At 67.3% G+C, this 15,862-nt stretch overlaps 7 protein-coding genes across 7 annotated transcripts in view; 6 read left to right on the plus strand and 1 right to left on the minus strand.

Moving 5' to 3' along the window:
- The window catches only part of RHOBADRAFT_64864 (uncharacterized protein), a 186,160-nt gene that overhangs the window by 16,707 nt on the left and 153,591 nt on the right, over window positions 1–15,862 (plus strand). The window lies entirely within an intron of this gene.
- Window positions 238–2,607, plus strand: RHOBADRAFT_43410 (uncharacterized protein; the record flags this gene model as incomplete). Its single annotated transcript, XM_018414217.1, has 11 exons — window positions 238–630; window positions 717–742; window positions 887–1,266; window positions 1,343–1,401; window positions 1,478–1,660; window positions 1,728–1,844; window positions 1,913–1,981; window positions 2,050–2,137; window positions 2,214–2,276; window positions 2,350–2,457; window positions 2,522–2,607. 11 exons carry the CDS (start codon window positions 238–240, stop codon window positions 2,605–2,607), a joined length of 1,572 nt encoding a protein of 523 aa, XP_018272028.1.
- RHOBADRAFT_26208 (uncharacterized protein) lies at window positions 3,008–5,770 on the plus strand. The gene is made up of 6 exons (XM_018412734.1): window positions 3,008–3,560; window positions 3,672–3,815; window positions 3,902–4,036; window positions 4,109–4,224; window positions 4,306–4,933; window positions 5,019–5,770. Exons 1-6 carry the CDS (start codon window positions 3,096–3,098, stop codon window positions 5,685–5,687), a joined length of 2,157 nt encoding a protein of 718 aa, XP_018272029.1. The 5' UTR covers window positions 3,008–3,095; the 3' UTR covers window positions 5,688–5,770.
- On the plus strand, window positions 5,889–7,790 carry RHOBADRAFT_66310 (uncharacterized protein). Its single transcript, XM_018418931.1, has 9 exons — window positions 5,889–5,950; window positions 6,046–6,106; window positions 6,195–6,213; window positions 6,469–6,597; window positions 6,710–6,791; window positions 6,856–7,111; window positions 7,195–7,290; window positions 7,371–7,519; window positions 7,590–7,790. The coding sequence occupies exons 1-9, from the start codon at window positions 5,898–5,900 to the stop codon at window positions 7,717–7,719; spliced, it is 975 nt and encodes a 324-aa protein (XP_018272030.1). The 5' UTR covers window positions 5,889–5,897; the 3' UTR covers window positions 7,720–7,790.
- Window positions 8,072–9,807, plus strand: RHOBADRAFT_43413 (uncharacterized protein; the record flags this gene model as incomplete). Its single annotated transcript, XM_018414218.1, has 5 exons — window positions 8,072–8,090; window positions 8,161–8,265; window positions 8,340–8,689; window positions 8,755–8,842; window positions 8,915–9,807. The coding sequence occupies 5 exons, from the start codon at window positions 8,072–8,074 to the stop codon at window positions 9,805–9,807; spliced, it is 1,455 nt and encodes a 484-aa protein (XP_018272031.1).
- On the plus strand, window positions 10,196–12,173 carry RHOBADRAFT_43414 (uncharacterized protein; the record flags this gene model as incomplete). Its single annotated transcript, XM_018414219.1, has 2 exons — window positions 10,196–10,488; window positions 10,553–12,173. The coding sequence occupies 2 exons, from the start codon at window positions 10,196–10,198 to the stop codon at window positions 12,171–12,173; spliced, it is 1,914 nt and encodes a 637-aa protein (XP_018272032.1).
- Window positions 12,490–14,491, minus strand: RHOBADRAFT_66311 (uncharacterized protein). The gene is made up of 9 exons (XM_018418932.1): window positions 14,402–14,491; window positions 14,255–14,297; window positions 13,983–14,102; window positions 13,795–13,915; window positions 13,610–13,724; window positions 13,467–13,530; window positions 12,830–13,391; window positions 12,658–12,730; window positions 12,490–12,589 (listed from the first exon to the last, which is right to left on the minus strand). Exons 1-9 carry the CDS (start codon window positions 14,471–14,473, stop codon window positions 12,560–12,562), a joined length of 1,200 nt encoding a protein of 399 aa, XP_018272033.1. The 5' UTR covers window positions 14,474–14,491; the 3' UTR covers window positions 12,490–12,559.

Consider the following 15,862-nt stretch of genomic DNA (forward strand, 5'->3'; position numbering starts at 1 on the left):
CTAGTCCCCTCTGCTTTTCCCTCGCCGCTTGACGACCAATCAGTGCCCATCCCTCGCCGTGCTCGAGAGAGCGGTTCCCAGCTCGCGCGTTTTGACTTCTTCGCTCGGCAGCGCGCTTGATTTCTCGGCACGCCCGACGGACCGGCTCGCGTCCCGGCCGACTCGAGCTCTCAGGGGTCGCTCGAGCACGCGGTCTACGCTCTGTGCAGCTCCTCCTCGACGCGCTGCGCTGCGACGATGCCGCACCCTCGACACAGCACCTCGAGCGACACGCTGCACAACGAGCGACCACTCGCTCCCGGACCGCCTCGCGACCCTGCCCCGCACGCGTCCGGCCCAACTTCCGCGCCGCCAGCTCTCGCTATCGAGCACTGCGTCGGCCTGAGCACGACCGAGGGCGTCCTCGCCGCACGAGAAGCCGACGTCGAGGCGTACGTCGCGCTCGGACGACTGAGGAGCGCGCGCTCGAGGGTCGAAGGCGGCGAGGGCCCGGTCGACCGGGTGAGGAGCGGGGACGAGGTCGAGAAGGGCTCGCTCTGCGACAAGGAGGGGCTCGAGGGAGACGGTGCAGGCGCAGGAGACGAGTGGACGTACCCGGACGGTGGCTGGAGGGCGTGGGGCGTCGTCTTTGTGCGTCCCTCCTCCTCCTCACTCCTCCCTCGACTCGCTCGCGCACGGCGCGCATGTGGCTGACTCTTCTTCCTCGACGCCAACAGGGTGTCTGGTGTCTCGCAGCATCCCAGTGAGTCGATCGGTCCGCACGAGAGCGTCGTGGTCGGCGCCCGGTGCCGCCCTCTCCTCGACTCACGTCTCTTTCTCCTCTTTCGTCCCTCCTCCCTCCCTACTCCTTCCTACGCACCTGCACCCTCATCTCGCTCTACTGCAGGCTCGGCTATGGCCTCCTGTTCGGCATATTTATGGAAAATCTCGAGGCCCGTCTCCACCAGACGCCGGCGACGCTCAACTTCATCCAGGGCCTCGCCAACCTCGGCGCCAACGCGTTCAGCTTCGTCGCAGGCCGACTCGGAGATCGCTGGGGTTTCAAGCCGTGCATCGGCGCCGGCTGCTGCCTGAGCGTCGTGAGCCTCGTCGGCGCCGCCCTGTCGTACAAGTCGCTCCCGGCCCTCTTTGTCACCCAGGGCGTCCTCCTCGGCATCTCGCAAGGTCTCGGCATGTCGCTCTTCATGGCCGTCCCGAGCCAGTGGTTCCTCAAGCGGCGAGGGCTCGCGACCGGCATCGCCATGTCGGGATCGGGAATCGGCGGCAGTGCGTCCTCCTCTCGCACGCGTGCTCGGTCCCACCCCGTACTCTCGCCCCTGACTGACTCTTTCCCGTGTCGCAGGCATCGCTGCGCTCATTCTGCGCAGCACGATCAAGCTCGGGTACCGCAACGCCCTCCTCGTGCGCCCCCTCCCTCTCGGACCCATTTTCGTAGCGCAACCGACTGACGTTGTCTCTCCCAATCCCTCTCGAGCAGATCTATACAGCCTGCAACGTCGTGGCGTACGTCGTCGGCTTCACGCTCATCCAGGAGCGGAACCCGCCCCTGAAGGACGGCGAGCGTCGAGTGCCCAAGAACTGGTTGCCCAAGGGCGTGTGGCGAGACGTGCGCTTCTACTCGCTCATGGGCAGTGTCTTCGTCGGCGTCTGGGGCTACTTGGTGAGCTGCGGGCCCTTTCCTGTGGATCGTCAAGACGACGAGATTGACCTTCTCAAGTTGCGCACAGACCCCCTTCTACTTCATCACCGCTCTCACCAAGCAGCAGTGCCCCGAGTACGCGCCGACCAGTCTCATCGTCGCCGTGCCCCTCATCGTCGGGACGGCAGTCAGCGGCGTCGGACGAGTGCGTCCTCCTCCCTCTCGTCGCCTTCTCCCCCTCCCGGCCTGACTCTCTTCCTCTCGCGGTCGCAGGTCTTTGGCGGCTATGTCGCCGACCGCATCGGGCCGATCAATACGCTCTTCCTCTCTTTCTTCATCGGTGTACGTCCTCTCGTTCCTCCTCTTCTCGCCGGCCTGCACCGACTCGAGCCGGACTTTGCGACCAACAGGCCATGACGCAGCTCTTACTGTGGCCGCGCATGCACTCGTTCGGCGCCATCATGGCGTTCGCCTGTCTGTACGGCTGGTTCGGCAGCTGTGAGTCCCGCCTGAGCGACGCGCCGAATCCTCGCAAGGACCGCCCACTGACCTCGTCCTTCTCGCGCGCGCGCAGGGTTCGTCTCGCTTCTCGCACCGTCCTGCGCTCAACTGTTCGGCACCAAAGGTCTCGCGACAAGTGAGTCGACCGCCTTCGTCGCGCTCGTTCCGCACGCAGGGTCGACGGCGAACTGACCTTCTCGCTCGCGCAGTCGTCGGCTTTGGCATTCTCTGCAACTCGCCGGGCGTGTTCATGGGTGGGAGCGTCGCCGGTTGGACTCTGAACGCTGCTGGGGGCAACTACGGGACCGTCGGCTACTGTGCGTCGCTCCGTCCTCCTCGCCCTCTCCTCGGTCGCCGCTGACCGCCCTCCTCCTGCCGCAGATTCAGGGAGCATGATGCTCGGCGGCGCGCTCGCGTTGCTGCCGGCGCGTGTCATGGGGCGGAGAGAGCTGTGGGCAAAGTACTGAGTCCGCGCAATGCACGTGTCGTTCGAGAGCGAGGAGAGCGGCGTCGGCGTCCGAGCGTCGTAGCAGACGACCTCGGACTCGGGACGTTCGAGCTCGAGCACAAGGGCGAGCAGAGGAGAAGACCGGAGCCTGCAGAGCAGTCTGCTGCAGCGCGCAAGCCGAGGCGCTTGCGCGGCGAAGCTTCGGAGCCAGGTTGGGAGCGAAGGGAGGAGCGAGACGCAAGCTGCAGCTTCTGGTGGGACGCGCGCGTGCGGATGCGAGTGCAGAAGCGTCGTCGAGCTGCTGTGCGAGCGAACGAGCCAGCGCAAGCCGCCGAGAGAGCCGCGTCGCCCTCGGCATCGGTTCGAGGAGGCGACACGCCAGCTCCCCTCGTCAACCACCACCTCGCACCCAGGAGCCAGGCCAGCACGAGACCAGAGCGCAGCCTTGCACTCTCGCGTCCCCGCCACGCACCCACGCCGTCCACCGGGCCGTCCCCCCTCGCCACGATGCTCAGCCGGCCGACTGGGGCAACCGCCTCGTTCGCAGCGCGAGCGACGCGCCTGTCGCCGTTCGTGCACGCGCGCTTCGCTCCGAGCATCCGCACCGACGCCCTTGCGCGCGGTCCCGCCCTCGTCGCGTACCACCACGCCCAGCTCCGCCTCCTCACCACCTCGCGCCCCTTCCTCGCCGCGCAACCCTCGACCCCGCCGCCCTCGGCCGCCGCCGAGAAGGCCGTCGCCGATGCGTCCAAGGAGGTCGCCGTCCAGGACGACAAGAAGGCGGCCGTCGCCAAGAAGGAGTCGTCCAAGGACAAGGGCACCCGCATGCAGCGCGTGTGGGCCGTCATCAAGAAGGAGGCGCTCCACTACTGGCACGGCACCAAGCTGCTGGGCAAGGAGGTCCGCATCTCGGCCCGCCTCTTGAGTCGCCTCGTCGCCGGCAAGAAGCTCACCCGCCGCGAGCACCGCCAGGTCCGTCCCCCCTCAGTCTCTTTCACTTCCTCCTCTTGGACCTCGCCCTTCTCTCACTGCGTCGAGTGCATGACCTGACTCTTCCTCCATCGACTTGCCGTCGCGCAACAGCTCAAGCGCACGACCCAGGACCTCCTTCGCCTCATCCCGTTCTCCGTCTTCGTCATCATCCCGTTCATGGAGCTCCTCCTTCCTGTCGCGCTCAAGCTCTTCCCCAACATGCTCCCGTCCACCTTCGCCGACAAGTTCAAGGAGGTGCGTCCGCCTCTCTCGCGTCTTGCCCGCCGGCCCTCGAGGACCCTGCACTGACCCGGTCCTCGTGTCCGTCTGCCCCGCCGCAGGAGGAGAAGAAGCGCAAGCTGCTCAAGGTCCGCCTCGAGATGGCCAAGTTCCTCCAGGAGACGATCCGCGAGGGCGGGCTCAACAACCGCGACAAGATCAAGCAGTCCGAGGAGTTCAAGGAGTTCTTCCGCAAGGTGCGTCCCGCCGCTCCTCCTCTCCTTGTACCGTCCACGATCCTGACCACGAGTTTCTCCTTCGTCCTGCAGGTCCGCTCTACTGGCGAGAACCCGTCGACCGAGGAGGTCGTCCGCGTCGCTCGCCTGTTCGAGGACGACTTGACCCTTGAGAACCTGTCGCGCCCTCAACTCGTCTCGATGTGCCGGTGCGTCCTCTCTCTCGCCGCTCAGAGGGTGGTACGGGCGACGGCGGCAAGGCGACTGACCCGAACGTACCCTCGTCGCAGGTACATGAACATCAACGCTTTCGGCACCGACATCTTCCTGCGCTTCACGATCCGCAACCGCATGCAGAAGCTCAAGGACGACGACAAGGTCATCGCGTCCGAGGGCCTCGACGCGCTCAGCACGGCCGAGCTCCAGGCGGCGTGCCAGTCGCGCGGCATCCGCACGCTCAAGGTCAGCGACGAGCACCTGCGCTCCGAGCTCCAGCAGTGGCTCGACCTGCACCTCCACTACGGCCTGTCGGGCACGCTCCTCATCCTGAGCAAGGCGTTCGCGTTCAACCGTGCGTACGGCGTCACGCCCGAGGGCGAGGCCGGCGGCGACGAGGTCCTCAAGAGCCTCAAGGACACGCTCGCGTCGCTCCCGGACAACCTCGTCAACGAGGCCGAGCTCGAGGTGTCGTCTGACTCGGCGTCGTACAAGCAGCGCCTCGAGGTGCTCCAGCAGCAGGAGGAGCTCATCGAGGACGAGGAGGAGCAGGAGGCCAAGGAGGCCGAGGCGCGTCGCGTCAAGAAGGAGGCCGAGGAGGAGGCCAAGCGCGAGGAGGCCGAGAAGAAGCGCGAGGCCGAGGAGCAGGAGAAGGCGGCCAAGGAGGCCGACCAGGTCCAGGAGATGCTCCCCGAGAGCGAGGTGCGTCCCCTCTTCCTCCTCTCGCCTCTCTGTGCCCCCTCCCCTCGGGCGCAAGTCACTGACTCGCTCATGCGGTACCGTGCAGGTCAAGGAGGCGACCAAGGAGCAGCCTGCCGAGCCCGCCGCGCCGGCGCCCGAGGACGTCCGCATGACGTCCGAGCAGGTCCAGGAGCTCGGCTCTGCGCTCGAGATCCTGTCGGCCAAGTCGGCTGTCGTCAAGGAGCGCACCGAGCTGCGTCGCCTCATCGCCGAGAACGACAAGGCCGAGCACGAGGAGGGCGGCAAGCCCAACCCGTTGAACAAGCGCCTCAAGTCGATCCTGACCAAGATCGACAAGCAGCTCGAGGAGTACGACGCGAGCGTCGGCTCGCGCCTCAACATGTTCTCGGCCAACTCGGAGGGCATGATCGCGGCCAAGGACCTTCGGAGCGCGCTCGAGGTCATCAACCACCGCCCGTCCGAGGACGAGATCAAGGTCCTCCTCACCAAGCTCGACCCGGACGGCGACGGCTTCATCCCGCTCGACGACATCCTCCAGCTCGCCGAGGGCGAGGGCCTCGGCATCCTCATCGAGGACGCCGCCGTCGCGCTCAAGGAGGACGCGCAGGCGATCCGGGCCGACGTGTCGTCGCCGCCGCCGCCGTCGTCGTCGTCGTCCGCCACTGCGCAGGGCGCCAAGTCGGACGGCGAGGTCAAGAAGGACGAGGAAAAGGTCGAGAAGAAGCTCAAGCGCGAGGACGTCGTGCGCGAGTGAGCCTCGCCAGATTGCTGTGGCTGTGTAGACGTGCGCTCCCCCTTTGCTCTCCTCGCATCTGTAACTATGTCTCCCTCGCCGGCCATGCACGTGTGAGTGACTGTCCACGGAAGCACGGGAGCCTGAGAGAGCTTGACGAGAGCCACCGCGGTCGACCTGGTCCGTCGCGCTCCTCGTCTCGGTTTGTCTTCACCTCGCACCGCCGCGACCATGACTGAAGTGCAGCAGCCGCCGAGCGAGTCTACGACGAGGCTCAACAGCTAGTGAGCTCCCTCTCTCTGCTCCTACGAGCCTCGCGTCTCCTCGACCCCCCGCATCCGCAACCCGCACGAGGCTCACAGGCTCGCCTCGCTCGCAGCGTGGGCTTCGACTCGATCACACAGCAGATCGAGCACAAGTTGCTCAAGCGCGGCTTCCAGGTGCGTCCCTCCGTCGCCTCGTCGTCGTTGCCGACTACGAGCTGACGAGCCGTTCGCCCCTCCCTCCCCTCGCCTGCACCGCACACAGTTCAATGTGATCGTCGTCGGTGAGCTGCCCCATCTTTTCTCTCTTCTCGCGGCCTCTCTGGGTGCAGCGGGCTGCGGTACTCGAGTGTCGGCGGGCTCGAGCCCTCCGTCCTCGTCGAGGAGGCGATGAGAGCTCCCTCGCACGCCAAGTTGCTGCAAGGAACAGCCCTGCTTGTCCGAGACGCGCAGCATGACTGTGGGTATCCTCGGGCACCCCAACAGTGCGGCCTCGCTCACCTCGTCCTTGCCCCCTCCTCCTCCTCCCCACCTCACAGGCCAGACCGGTCTGGGCAAGTCGACCCTGATCAACACGATCTTCGCCTCGCACCTCATCGACACCAAGGGCCGCCTCGAGGCCGACGAGCCCATCCGCCAGACGACCGAGATCCAGGCCGTCTCGCACAGTGCGTCGAAGCCCTCTCTCCTACTCCCCCAATGCCCTCTCGCTTTGCGCGCGCAGCTTGAGAAAGTGCGGCCTCTTTCAGATCGGCCCTGACACTCAGAGACCAATCGCAGTCGTCCAGGAGAACGCCGTCCGCCTGCGGCTCAACATCGTCGACACGCCAGGGTACGGCGACCTCGTCAACAACGAGAACTGGTGCGCCCCCTCTCCCTCTGCGTCGCCCGTGCCAGAGTCACGCTAACCTCCTTCGTCGCGACAGCTGGGACCCGATCGTCAAGTACATCAAGGACCAGCACTCGGCGTACCTGCGCAAGGAGCTCACGGCCATGCGCGACAAGCACATTCCCGACACGCGCATCCACGCCGCGCTCTACTTTATCGCGCCGACGGGCCACACGCTCAAGGCGATCGACATTGTCGTCATGAAGCGCCTGTCGGAGGTCGTCAACGTCGTGCCCGTCATCGCCAAGAGCGACAGCCTGACGCTCGAGGAGCGCGAGGCGTTCAAGCAGCGTGTGCGTCGAGCCGCTCTCTGCATCTGGGTCCTCACTCGTCAGGTGACTGACGCTCTCTGCCTCCTCGGCATCGCGCTGCGCAGATCCGGGCCGAGTTGGCGCACCACCAGATCCGCGTCTACCCGTTCGACACGGAGGAGAACGACGACGAGGAGAGGCAGCTCAACGGCGCCATTCGGGTGCGTCCCTCCTCTCCCCCTTGCCCCTGCCTGCACGAGAGCGAACCTTCTCGACGGCGACTGACCCGGACGTCGCGCAGAACATGATGCCGTTCGCCGTCGTCGGCTCGGAGCGCAACGTGATCGTCGACGGCAAGCCCGTCCGAGGCCGCAAGAACCGGTGGGGCGTCGTCAACGTCGAGAACGAGGCGCACTGCGACTTCAACTACCTGCGCAACTTTTTGACTCGGTGCGCCCCCGCCCCCTTACCGAGTTCAGGTTGCGCGACGGCAGTGACTGAATCGACCCGCCGTTCGCAGCACGCACCTGCAAGACTTGATCGAGACGACGGCTCAGATCCACTACGAGGCGTTCCGGTCGAAGCAGCTCCTCGCCCTCAAAGAGTCGTCGGCCGCCAAGTCGCAGCAGGCGCAGCACGTCGGCGCATGAGCCTCCTCTTCCCTCTCTCGTCCTCATTTCGGTCCCGTCACCCCCCCTCGTACGCTCTTGATACCCCCTCCTTCGCTCCCTTTCCTCCCCCTCCCCCTCCCTCTCCCCGTCGCGCCGAGCGCGCACCAGATTCCCTCTCTCGCTCGCCTCCTCCTCGTTGTGCCAATGCGACCGTCCGTCCGTCGTCGTCCGTCCCGATCGCGATGAGAGGAGAGCGCGGGGAGCGTGGCTTCGTCCGCTCGAGCCCTCTTTCGGACTTGCCGGTCGGGGACGGCTCCTGTCCGTCCGTCGCTGCTTGCCGTCGCCGGCTGCGGCCCTGCTTCTCGTTCTTGCTTCTGCTCGTCCAGCCGGCATGAGTCGCCGTCGCTCAGGTGCGTCGTCGCAGTCCGCACTGCACGCGAAGCCGCCGAGCCTGACCTTCCTCGTCGTCCACCTTCGCAGCCTCGCTCTCGCGCCCAGCGTTCGAGCCACCCGCCGACTTTCGCGGCCCAGACGCTCTCGATGCGCTCGCTCTTGCCGGTCAAGACGACAGGCCTCGCAGCCGCTGTGCGTCCAACGTTCCGCTCCTTCCTCCCGTCGCCAACTCGAGCGAGAGCTGACCGTCCTTTTCCCGCTCACAGCCACCTCGTTCGCGCTCAGGGATGGCGTCCTCGAAGCTTCAGCGTCGATACGCGCAGCGTGCGAGGTCGAGGTGCAGGTCGAGCGCACCCGCCCGTTCGTGCGCGTCCCTCGCCCGTCGACTCGTCTCGCGCCTCCTCCCGTCGGTCGACCGGCGCCCAAGCGCAGCATGACGCGCATGATCCCGCTCTCCATCGACGACCTCGACGACGACAAGGGTCCGGGCGCGAGGAACCCGCTCGAGGACGACACGTTCCGCGAGGGCCTGCGGCTCGCCGGGTACCTGCAAGACCTTGACACGAGCCGCAAGACGATCAAGGGCCGGTTCGCTCACGCTCTGCAGAAGGAGCAGGTGCGTCCTGAAGCTCTCTGATCTCAGCAAGGGAGCGAGCTTGACTCGAGCTCGTGCGCGCGCAGTTCAAGGAGAACCTCGACGCCTTTCTCGAGGCGCAGGAGGTCAAAGCGCGCGGCGAGTTCATGATTCGGTTCCAGGGCCCGCCAGCCGGTGCGTCCCCTTTCGTCTCTCTCGTCGTCTGGAAAGCATGGACAGAGCAGGCGCTCACGCTCGACGTTACAGAGGCGCACTCGCCCTACGTCCACCTCTTCGTCACCTCCCTCCCGTCCTCGTCCTCGACCTGCAAGGTCTTTCCCGACTCGGCGACTGGCGCCGACGCAAGCCTGACGACCTGGACCAACCTTCCGGCCTCGGCGTCGGCCGTCTCGGAATGGGCGGCCAAGGCGCGCAAGTTCTGGCCTGTACGCGTCCAGCTCGAGGGCCCGACCGCGACCGACCTCGTCCCGACGCTCGGCGACGACGACGGCGCAGACCCACGCCTGCGTCGTCGAGTGCGCCGCGACACGTTCCAGCAGGGCGTCGACCTCGACGCCGAGCTCAAGCAGCGCGAGGAGAAGCAGGCGATCGAGCTGCGCGACAACACGGAGCGCAACGCCCTGCGCGCCGCCGCCTCGCCCGCCCTCACGCTCGACACGACGTCGACGAGCTCTCGTCGGAGCAGCGGCAAGAAGGGTGCGCCCGGCGGCGCCGAGGCTGGCGCCGCGCTCGTGACGCCGACCGACCCGCGTGCGGCGCCGAGCCCGTCGACGCCGACGAGCCCGAGCGTGCTCGCGGCCGTCAAGCTCCTCGGCGAGAGCATCGTTGCCGATCCGCGGGTGCAGAGCTTGACGGACACGGTGTCGCGAGGCGCGACGGGCCTGCGCGAGTGGTTCGCGGCGCGTGCGCTGCCGGCGCCGTTCGAGGCCGAGGTCGAGGACGAGGAGGCGCGCGAGCGGCGCAAGAGGGACAAGGAGCGCCGCAGGAGGAAGAGGGAGGAGCGGCGCAAGCGGGAGGAGGAGCAGGAGCCGGACGAGAGCCTCGCGGTCGAGGAGGACGAGATGCTGAGGGAGAGGGAGGAGCGCAGGAAGCGCAGGGAGGAGCGGCGCCGGCGACGGGCAGCCGAGGAAGAGCAGTGAGCTGTCGGGCTTGTGTACAGCTGGGCCGGATGTACTGTATAGCCGAGGCGTTGTCGTCTCATCAGTCGCGACGAGGACTCGAGAGAAAGGGAGGTCGGTCCGACCCTTCACCAGCCGCTCGCTGTGCAGAGACGCGTCTTGAGCGCTTGCAATGCACCAGGAAGAGCTCTTGCCCTCGCCGGGAGCGGTGGTCGAGCGGACGAGGGTCGTTGAACTGCTCGCGCCCCCACAGCTCGCGCCTTGGTCCCGCTCCCTCACTCTCGGCAGCCGCTCTGCACGCCTGCCGACCTCTGACAGGCTCGAACGAGCCCCTCGACAGCCACCCTCGAGCGCACCGCCGCGCTCTCGCGCCGCACCCGCCCCTCGACAACACCGAGATCCGGCCGGCATGTCCTCTTCGCCTTCGCCATCGCCAGCGCCTCGCGAGCGCACCCTCGCAGTCCTGTTTGCCCCCGAGAACCGCCTCAAGGCCCCCTACGTTCGCCAGATCCTCGTCGACGCCGGGTTCACCCTCATCGCCGAGGCCGACGCGGCCGGCGACGAGCTCGAGGAGGCCGGTCTCGACCTCGGCCTGGGCGTGGGCGACGGCCAACAGCACGACAACGATGGCCTGGTGCACACGGCTTGGGTGCTCGAGCGCACCAACGCCGCCGCCGTGCTCAAGGACGTCAAGGCTCGAGCGTGCGTCCCCTCGTCCCTCTCTGCCGGCCCCACCGAGTCTCACTGACCTTTCTGCATGGCGCAGCATCGCCGACGAGTGCCCTACTTTGCGCCTGTTCGCCGCCCCGTCCGCCGCCGCCGCCGTCATGGCCATCGACGTCCTCTTCCCTGCGCTTCCTCCGCTCGTCGCCCGTCCCTCGCCGACCACGATCGACTTCCCCGCGTCGCCGACCGTCGAGGACAAGCCCAAGCCGTTCGCGCTGTCGAACCTCGCCTTCTCGGCCGCGCAGGACGCGACGCCGACCAAGCCGTCGACGCGCCAGCTGTCGCCCTCGATCGAGAAGGCGCTCGCCGAGCTCGAGCAGCGCGAGGAGCACGAGCGCCTGCGCAAGGCGAGCCGGAGCAGTCGCGGGAGCACGGCGTCGCCGGCGACGCTGAGGACCGCGTCGCCGCCGGGCGTCAAGCACCCGGTCTCGGCGACGCCGGCCGAGGGCGAGCGGCGCGTGTTCACGACGAGGGCGCCCGACTCGAGCGAGGAGGAGCTCGAGAACGAGGACGAGCAGCAGCAGGAGGAGGCGGTCGACAAGGAGGAGGACGAGACGCCGCGCGAGGTCGTCGAGAACGAGGCCGACGGGGACGTTGCGCTCGCGCCTCTCGCCGCGTCCACCTCATCAGCCGCGCCGCCCCTCCTGCGCACCGCGTCGGTCGCGTCGGGCACCTCTATCACCTCGTCCACCTCCTCGTTTCGCGCTCGTCCAGCACCAACGGCCGCGCCGACCGTCCACCCGCGCCTCACCAAGGCGGCGGCCCTGCGCCTCGGCGTCTCGCTCCCGCCCAGCACGCCTCGCCGCTCGGCCGCCCCGTCCTCATCCGTCACCAGCAGCTCTGCGACCACCTCGGCGACGACGACGAGCGCCCGTCGCCCCTCGGTCGTGCCCACGCCTCGTTCGCTCGCCAAACCCGCCATCACGCCCCGCATGACCAAGACCGCCTCGCTGCGCACCGCCGCCGAGCCGGCCGCAACCGCCGCCGCTCGCAAAGCGCCTCGTGCGCCGACGCCGAGCGGCCAGGCGGCGAGCGCGACGGCGACCAAGAGCCGCAAGAGCATCTCGACGGCCGAGCGCGCAGCCATGGACCGGCTCGCGCGCCGGGGCAGCACGGCTCCGAACTCGGCGCCGCCTCCCTCGGCAGCTGCAGCGCCGCAGGTCCGCATGTCGCGCGCCGCCTTCCTGCGCCAGGGCGTGCCTGCCCCTTCTTCGTCCGCGCCCGCGCGCTCGGCCTCCTCGGCCCCAGCCCCGGTCGCCCCACCGCTCTCGACTCGCCGCTCGAGCCCGGCCCCGGCTAGCGTCAAGGCGCTGCGCGAGCCGGCGCTCGCGCCGCGCATGACCAAGGCGGCGAGCTTGCGCGCGGGCGGCGCGTCGGCGCCGACTGCGGCCTCGCGCAGCGGCAGCAGCAGCGGTCGACCGTCGCTCGCGTCGTCCTCGACGACGTCGACGACCACGACTGCGCCCTCGAGCGTCGGCGGCGGCGCCGTAGCGAGGCCGTCGTCGGCGACGACCGCGCGCAGGACGTCGTCGGCCGCAGCGCCCGTCGTCGCGCCGCGGCTCAACAAGGCGGCCGAGCTGCGGCGCGCCAAGCTCGCTGCCGAGAAGGAGGCCGCGGCGGCGACCAACAGCGGGAAGGCTCTGCGGGCCGTCAACGCTTGAGAAGGTCGCGAGCGCCGCACGGGCCCCCTCGAGCTCTCCTGTTCCTCCCCCTTTCTTTCTGTACCACTCCTCTTTGCCCTCTCTCTCGATCTCTCGTCTGTCTTTGTCGGTATCTCCTCGTGCAACTGGATTGCCGTTCATCCTTCATCGAGAGCTGCGCGCCGAAAATCGCCCTGCTCTTCGAGCCACCAGCAGCCTCGTTACGTCGTCGCGCAACCTGCCTATGCTCTCTCTCTCTCTATGAGGAACGTCGTGAAAGCGTAGAGAAGACGTAGAGAGGGACGCGTTGCGCAATCGAGAGCTCTCGAGCGCGAGGTAGGGTCACGAAAGCGGGCACGTCGTTGCAGACTCGAGCAAGGCCCTCCTCCTCATCCTTGTCCTCGAGATCAGACATCGTCGTACTCCAAGATCGTCTCCTGCGCAATGAGAGGCGGTCAGAGTCATGCAGGGGAACGAGAGGGAGAGGAGAGAGTTCGAGGCGCACATGCTTCTTGGCGTCCTGCAGCTTGCGCGCGCCCTTGAGGAAGTCGTCCTGGACGCAGTAATCCCGCTCGTCGCTGCACACGAGGGCGAGAGAGAGAGAGAGAGAGAGAAGACGAGGTCAGGAGAAGGCGACAGGAAGAAGGAGAGAAGGGAGAGGAGGAGAGAGGACGGACCGGATGGCAAACATGCCGGCCTCGGTGCACAGGTTGCGCAAGTCGGCGCCGTTGAAGCCCTCGGACAGCTTAACGACAGCCTCGTAGTCGATCTCGCCCGACTTGCGGATCGGCTGGGCGTGGATCTTGAGAATCTCCATGCGCGCCACCTCGTTCGGGAGGGGAATCTCGATCTTTCGGTCGATGCGGCCCGGGCGCATGAGCGCCGGGTCGAGCGTGTCGGGCCGGTTGGTGGCAAAGATGACCTTGGTCCTGCCGAGGTAGTCGAAGCCGTCGAGCTGGTTGAGGAGCTCCATGAGGGTGCGCTGGATCTCGCGGTCGGCCGACGTGCCCTCGCTGAACCTGCGGCCGCCGATGGCGTCGATCTCGTCCATGAAGATGATGCACGGCTCGTGCTCCTTGGCGTAGCTGAACATCTCGCGGATGAGGCGCGCCGACTCGCCAATGTACTTGTCGACAATGGCCGACGAGACGACCTTGAGGAAGTTGGTCGACAGCGTCGCCGCGACGGCCTTGGCGAGGAGCGTCTTGCCCGTACCGGGAGGGCCGTACAGGAGGACACCTGGAGGGACAAGAGAGAGAGGTCAGTCTCGCCAACGAGCAGGCGCGCCGGACGACGAGGAACGGCGGGACGCACCCTTTGGTGGCTTGATGCCGACGCGCATGAAGAGTTCCGGGTTCATCAACGGTAGCTCGATCACCTGCAGAAGCAGAGGAGAGTCAGTTGGACGCTCTGCGTGTAGAGGGCGCGAGAAACGAGAGGGAGGACGTGGGGCGCACCTCTCGCAACTCGCGGATCTGGTCACCGAGACCACCGACGCCGCCAAAGCTCGCGCCAGACGGGTCCTCCATCGTCATGTTGTACACGAGCGGGTCGACCTCGGTCGGCAGGATGCTGCAGGACGGGGAAAAGAGAAAGGGTGAGCCGAGTTGACGAGCGGCAGAGAGGCGGAGAGGGGACGGACCGCATGATGGTGAGGGTCGTCATGTCGAGCGAGACGCGAATGCCGTTCTTGAGCTTGTCCTTGGGGACGGCACTCCTGCAGCCGACGACATAGCGCGGGCCGGACGACGCCTTGACGATGACTGCGGGGGCAGGTGGGAGCGGTCAGCCTGGCGGCCTGCAGGACGAGGGAGAGGCGCGTGGACGCACATCGCTCCTCGTCAAGCTGCTTGAGGACCTCGCCGACGATCTGGCCGACCGACTGAAGGGCCTTGATGTCGTCCTCGGACTTGTCGAAGTCGCGCTCGAGGTCCTTGAGCGAGAGGCGGACTGCAGGAGGGGAATGCGGGTGTCAATGCCGTGTTTTGCGCAGTCGAGTGCGCGAGCGGTCGAGGGAGGCGCACCTGCAAGTAGGGGAGCGAGAGGTGAGCGTCATCTCGAGACGGTGGAGGAGGGGGAGAGAGAGAGAGAGCGGGACGCACTCTTCTTGAGGTTGGTGTCGAGCTCCTCGTGCTCCTTGAGTTTCTGCGGGTGTGTAGAAGGCAGGTGCGGGTCAGCAGGTGCGAGGTGGGTCGCTCGAGCGAGCGATGATGAGACGAGGGGGGGGAGTGAGGGAGAGCGGGACGGACCCGACGGTAGGCCTGGAGGGCCTGCTCCTTCTCTGGCGAGTACTGCTGGGTCGAGCTGCCTGCTTCAGCCATGGCGTGAGCGTGCTGGTGGTGAGGGAGCGAGCCGGAGGCGGAGGGCGTCGCAAGCCGTCGGTTCGTATTGTCCCCATTACAAACTCGAGCGTAACCTCTCGAGAATAGTATTGCCCCGCTCGCTCGTCTCCCTCTCGCTCGCCCTCTCGCTCCATGGCCAAGCGCTCGCCCTCTCCCAGCATGGCCGACACTGCTGCAGCACCCGTCAAGGAGCCCAGGCTCGACCACGACCCTGCCCCTCAGCGCGCCGACGAACCACCCTCGTCCCGAGGCGGTGCACCCACCGACACCGACGACTACCAGCGCGCTGAACCGCAGAACAGCTCCGACACCAAGAAGCAGAGCAAAGACGACTCGCAACAGTCGACCACGAGCACCCGCTCGACCGGCGTCCACCTCGACGACCTCGACACGGTTGCCCGCCTGTTCGACGACGGCTCGCTCAAGGCGTGCGACGACCCGGACGAGGTCGAGTACCCGCGCAACGCCCACGTCAACGACAAGGTCATCCTCTGGTGCGTCCTCGTCTTCCTCTTTCGCTCAAAGAGACCCGCTCGAGTCGCTGAACCTTCCTCTCCTCCCTGCAGGCGCGGCGACATCACCGTGCGTTCCGGCGTTCGAGTCCTTCACACACGGATGACTGACTCGTCGACCCGTTCGGCCTCTTTCCACAGAAGCTCGAGGTCGACTGCATCGTCAACGCGGCCAACAAGAGCCTGCTCGGTGGAGGAGGAGGTCCGTCCGCTCTCCCTCTCTCTCTTTCGGCCGCCTGTGACGCGCAGGTGGTCGAGCTCGATGTCAGAGAGTCCGAGACTGAGGCTCCTGCCCACCCCGCAGTCGACGGCGCCATTCACGCTGCAGCCGGCCCCGACCTCCTCGACGAGTGCCGCACCCTCGACGGCGCCAACACGGGCGAGACCAAGCTCACCGCCGGCTACCGCCTTCCCGCCAAGCACATTGCCCACACGGTCGGGCCCATCTACCGCAGCAGCGGCAGCAAAGCCGAGTGCGAGAGGCTGCTCCGCAGCTGCTACCGCTCGACGCTCGACCTATGCGTCGAGAACGGCATCAAGACGGTCGCCTTTTCCGGCATCAGCACGGGCATGTACGTCTCACTCTCTCTTCCGTTGGCGACGTCGTTCCCGGCTCGCCGTCGACGCGCGGCCGGCGCGAAAGGTGCACTCGGTCGTCGCGACGCACAGGCCCCTACTGACACGCGCCGTCTGTCCTACAGCTACGGCTACCCGATCGATGCCGCCGCCGAGACGGCGTGCGACGAGGTGCGCAAGTTCCTCGATGGGCCCAACGGCGACAAGGTGTGCCGCACTGTCCTCCTCCTCCCCGCGCCCCTTCCACCCGCACGAGACGTCGCCTGACCCTTCCCTTGGA

The sequence above is a fragment of the Rhodotorula graminis genome (genome assembly GCF_001329695.1).
Source record: "Rhodotorula graminis WP1 unplaced genomic scaffold RHOBAscaffold_5, whole genome shotgun sequence".
NCBI lineage: Eukaryota > Fungi > Basidiomycota > Microbotryomycetes > Sporidiobolales > Sporidiobolaceae > Rhodotorula > Rhodotorula graminis.

What these genes read in the sequence shown, in the direction of transcription:
- RHOBADRAFT_26208 (XM_018412734.1), top strand. Translation starts at nt 3,096, where the DNA reads ATGCTCAGCCGGCCGACTGGGGCAACCGCCTCGTTCGCAGCGCGAGCG. An exon ending in TCGCCGACAAGTTCAAGGAG is followed by an intron (nt 3,816 to 3,901) that starts GTGCGTCCGCCT and finishes GCCCCGCCGCAG; the next exon opens with GAGGAGAAGAAGCGCAAGCT. An exon ending in CAACTCGTCTCGATGTGCCG is followed by an intron (nt 4,225 to 4,305) that starts GTGCGTCCTCTC and finishes CCCTCGTCGCAG; the next exon opens with GTACATGAACATCAACGCTT.
- RHOBADRAFT_66310 (XM_018418931.1), top strand. Translation starts at nt 5,898, where the DNA reads ATGACTGAAGTGCAGCAGCCGCCGAGCGAGTCTACGACGAGGCTCAAC. An exon ending in GATCCAGGCCGTCTCGCACA is followed by an intron (nt 6,598 to 6,709) that starts GTGCGTCGAAGC and finishes GACCAATCGCAG; the next exon opens with TCGTCCAGGAGAACGCCGTC. An exon ending in CTCGTCAACAACGAGAACTG is followed by an intron (nt 6,792 to 6,855) that starts GTGCGCCCCCTC and finishes TCGTCGCGACAG; the next exon opens with CTGGGACCCGATCGTCAAGT.
- RHOBADRAFT_66311 (XM_018418932.1), bottom strand. Translation starts at nt 14,473, where the DNA reads ATGGCTGAAGCAGGCAGCTCGACCCAGCAGTACTCGCCAGAGAAGGAG. An exon ending in GCAGCTTGACGAGGAGCGAT is followed by an intron (nt 13,916 to 13,982) that starts GTGCGTCCACGC and finishes CTGCCCCCGCAG; the next exon opens with TCATCGTCAAGGCGTCGTCC. An exon ending in GCCGGCATGTTTGCCATCCG is followed by an intron (nt 12,731 to 12,829) that starts GTCCGTCCTCTC and finishes CCTCGTGTGCAG; the next exon opens with CGACGAGCGGGATTACTGCG.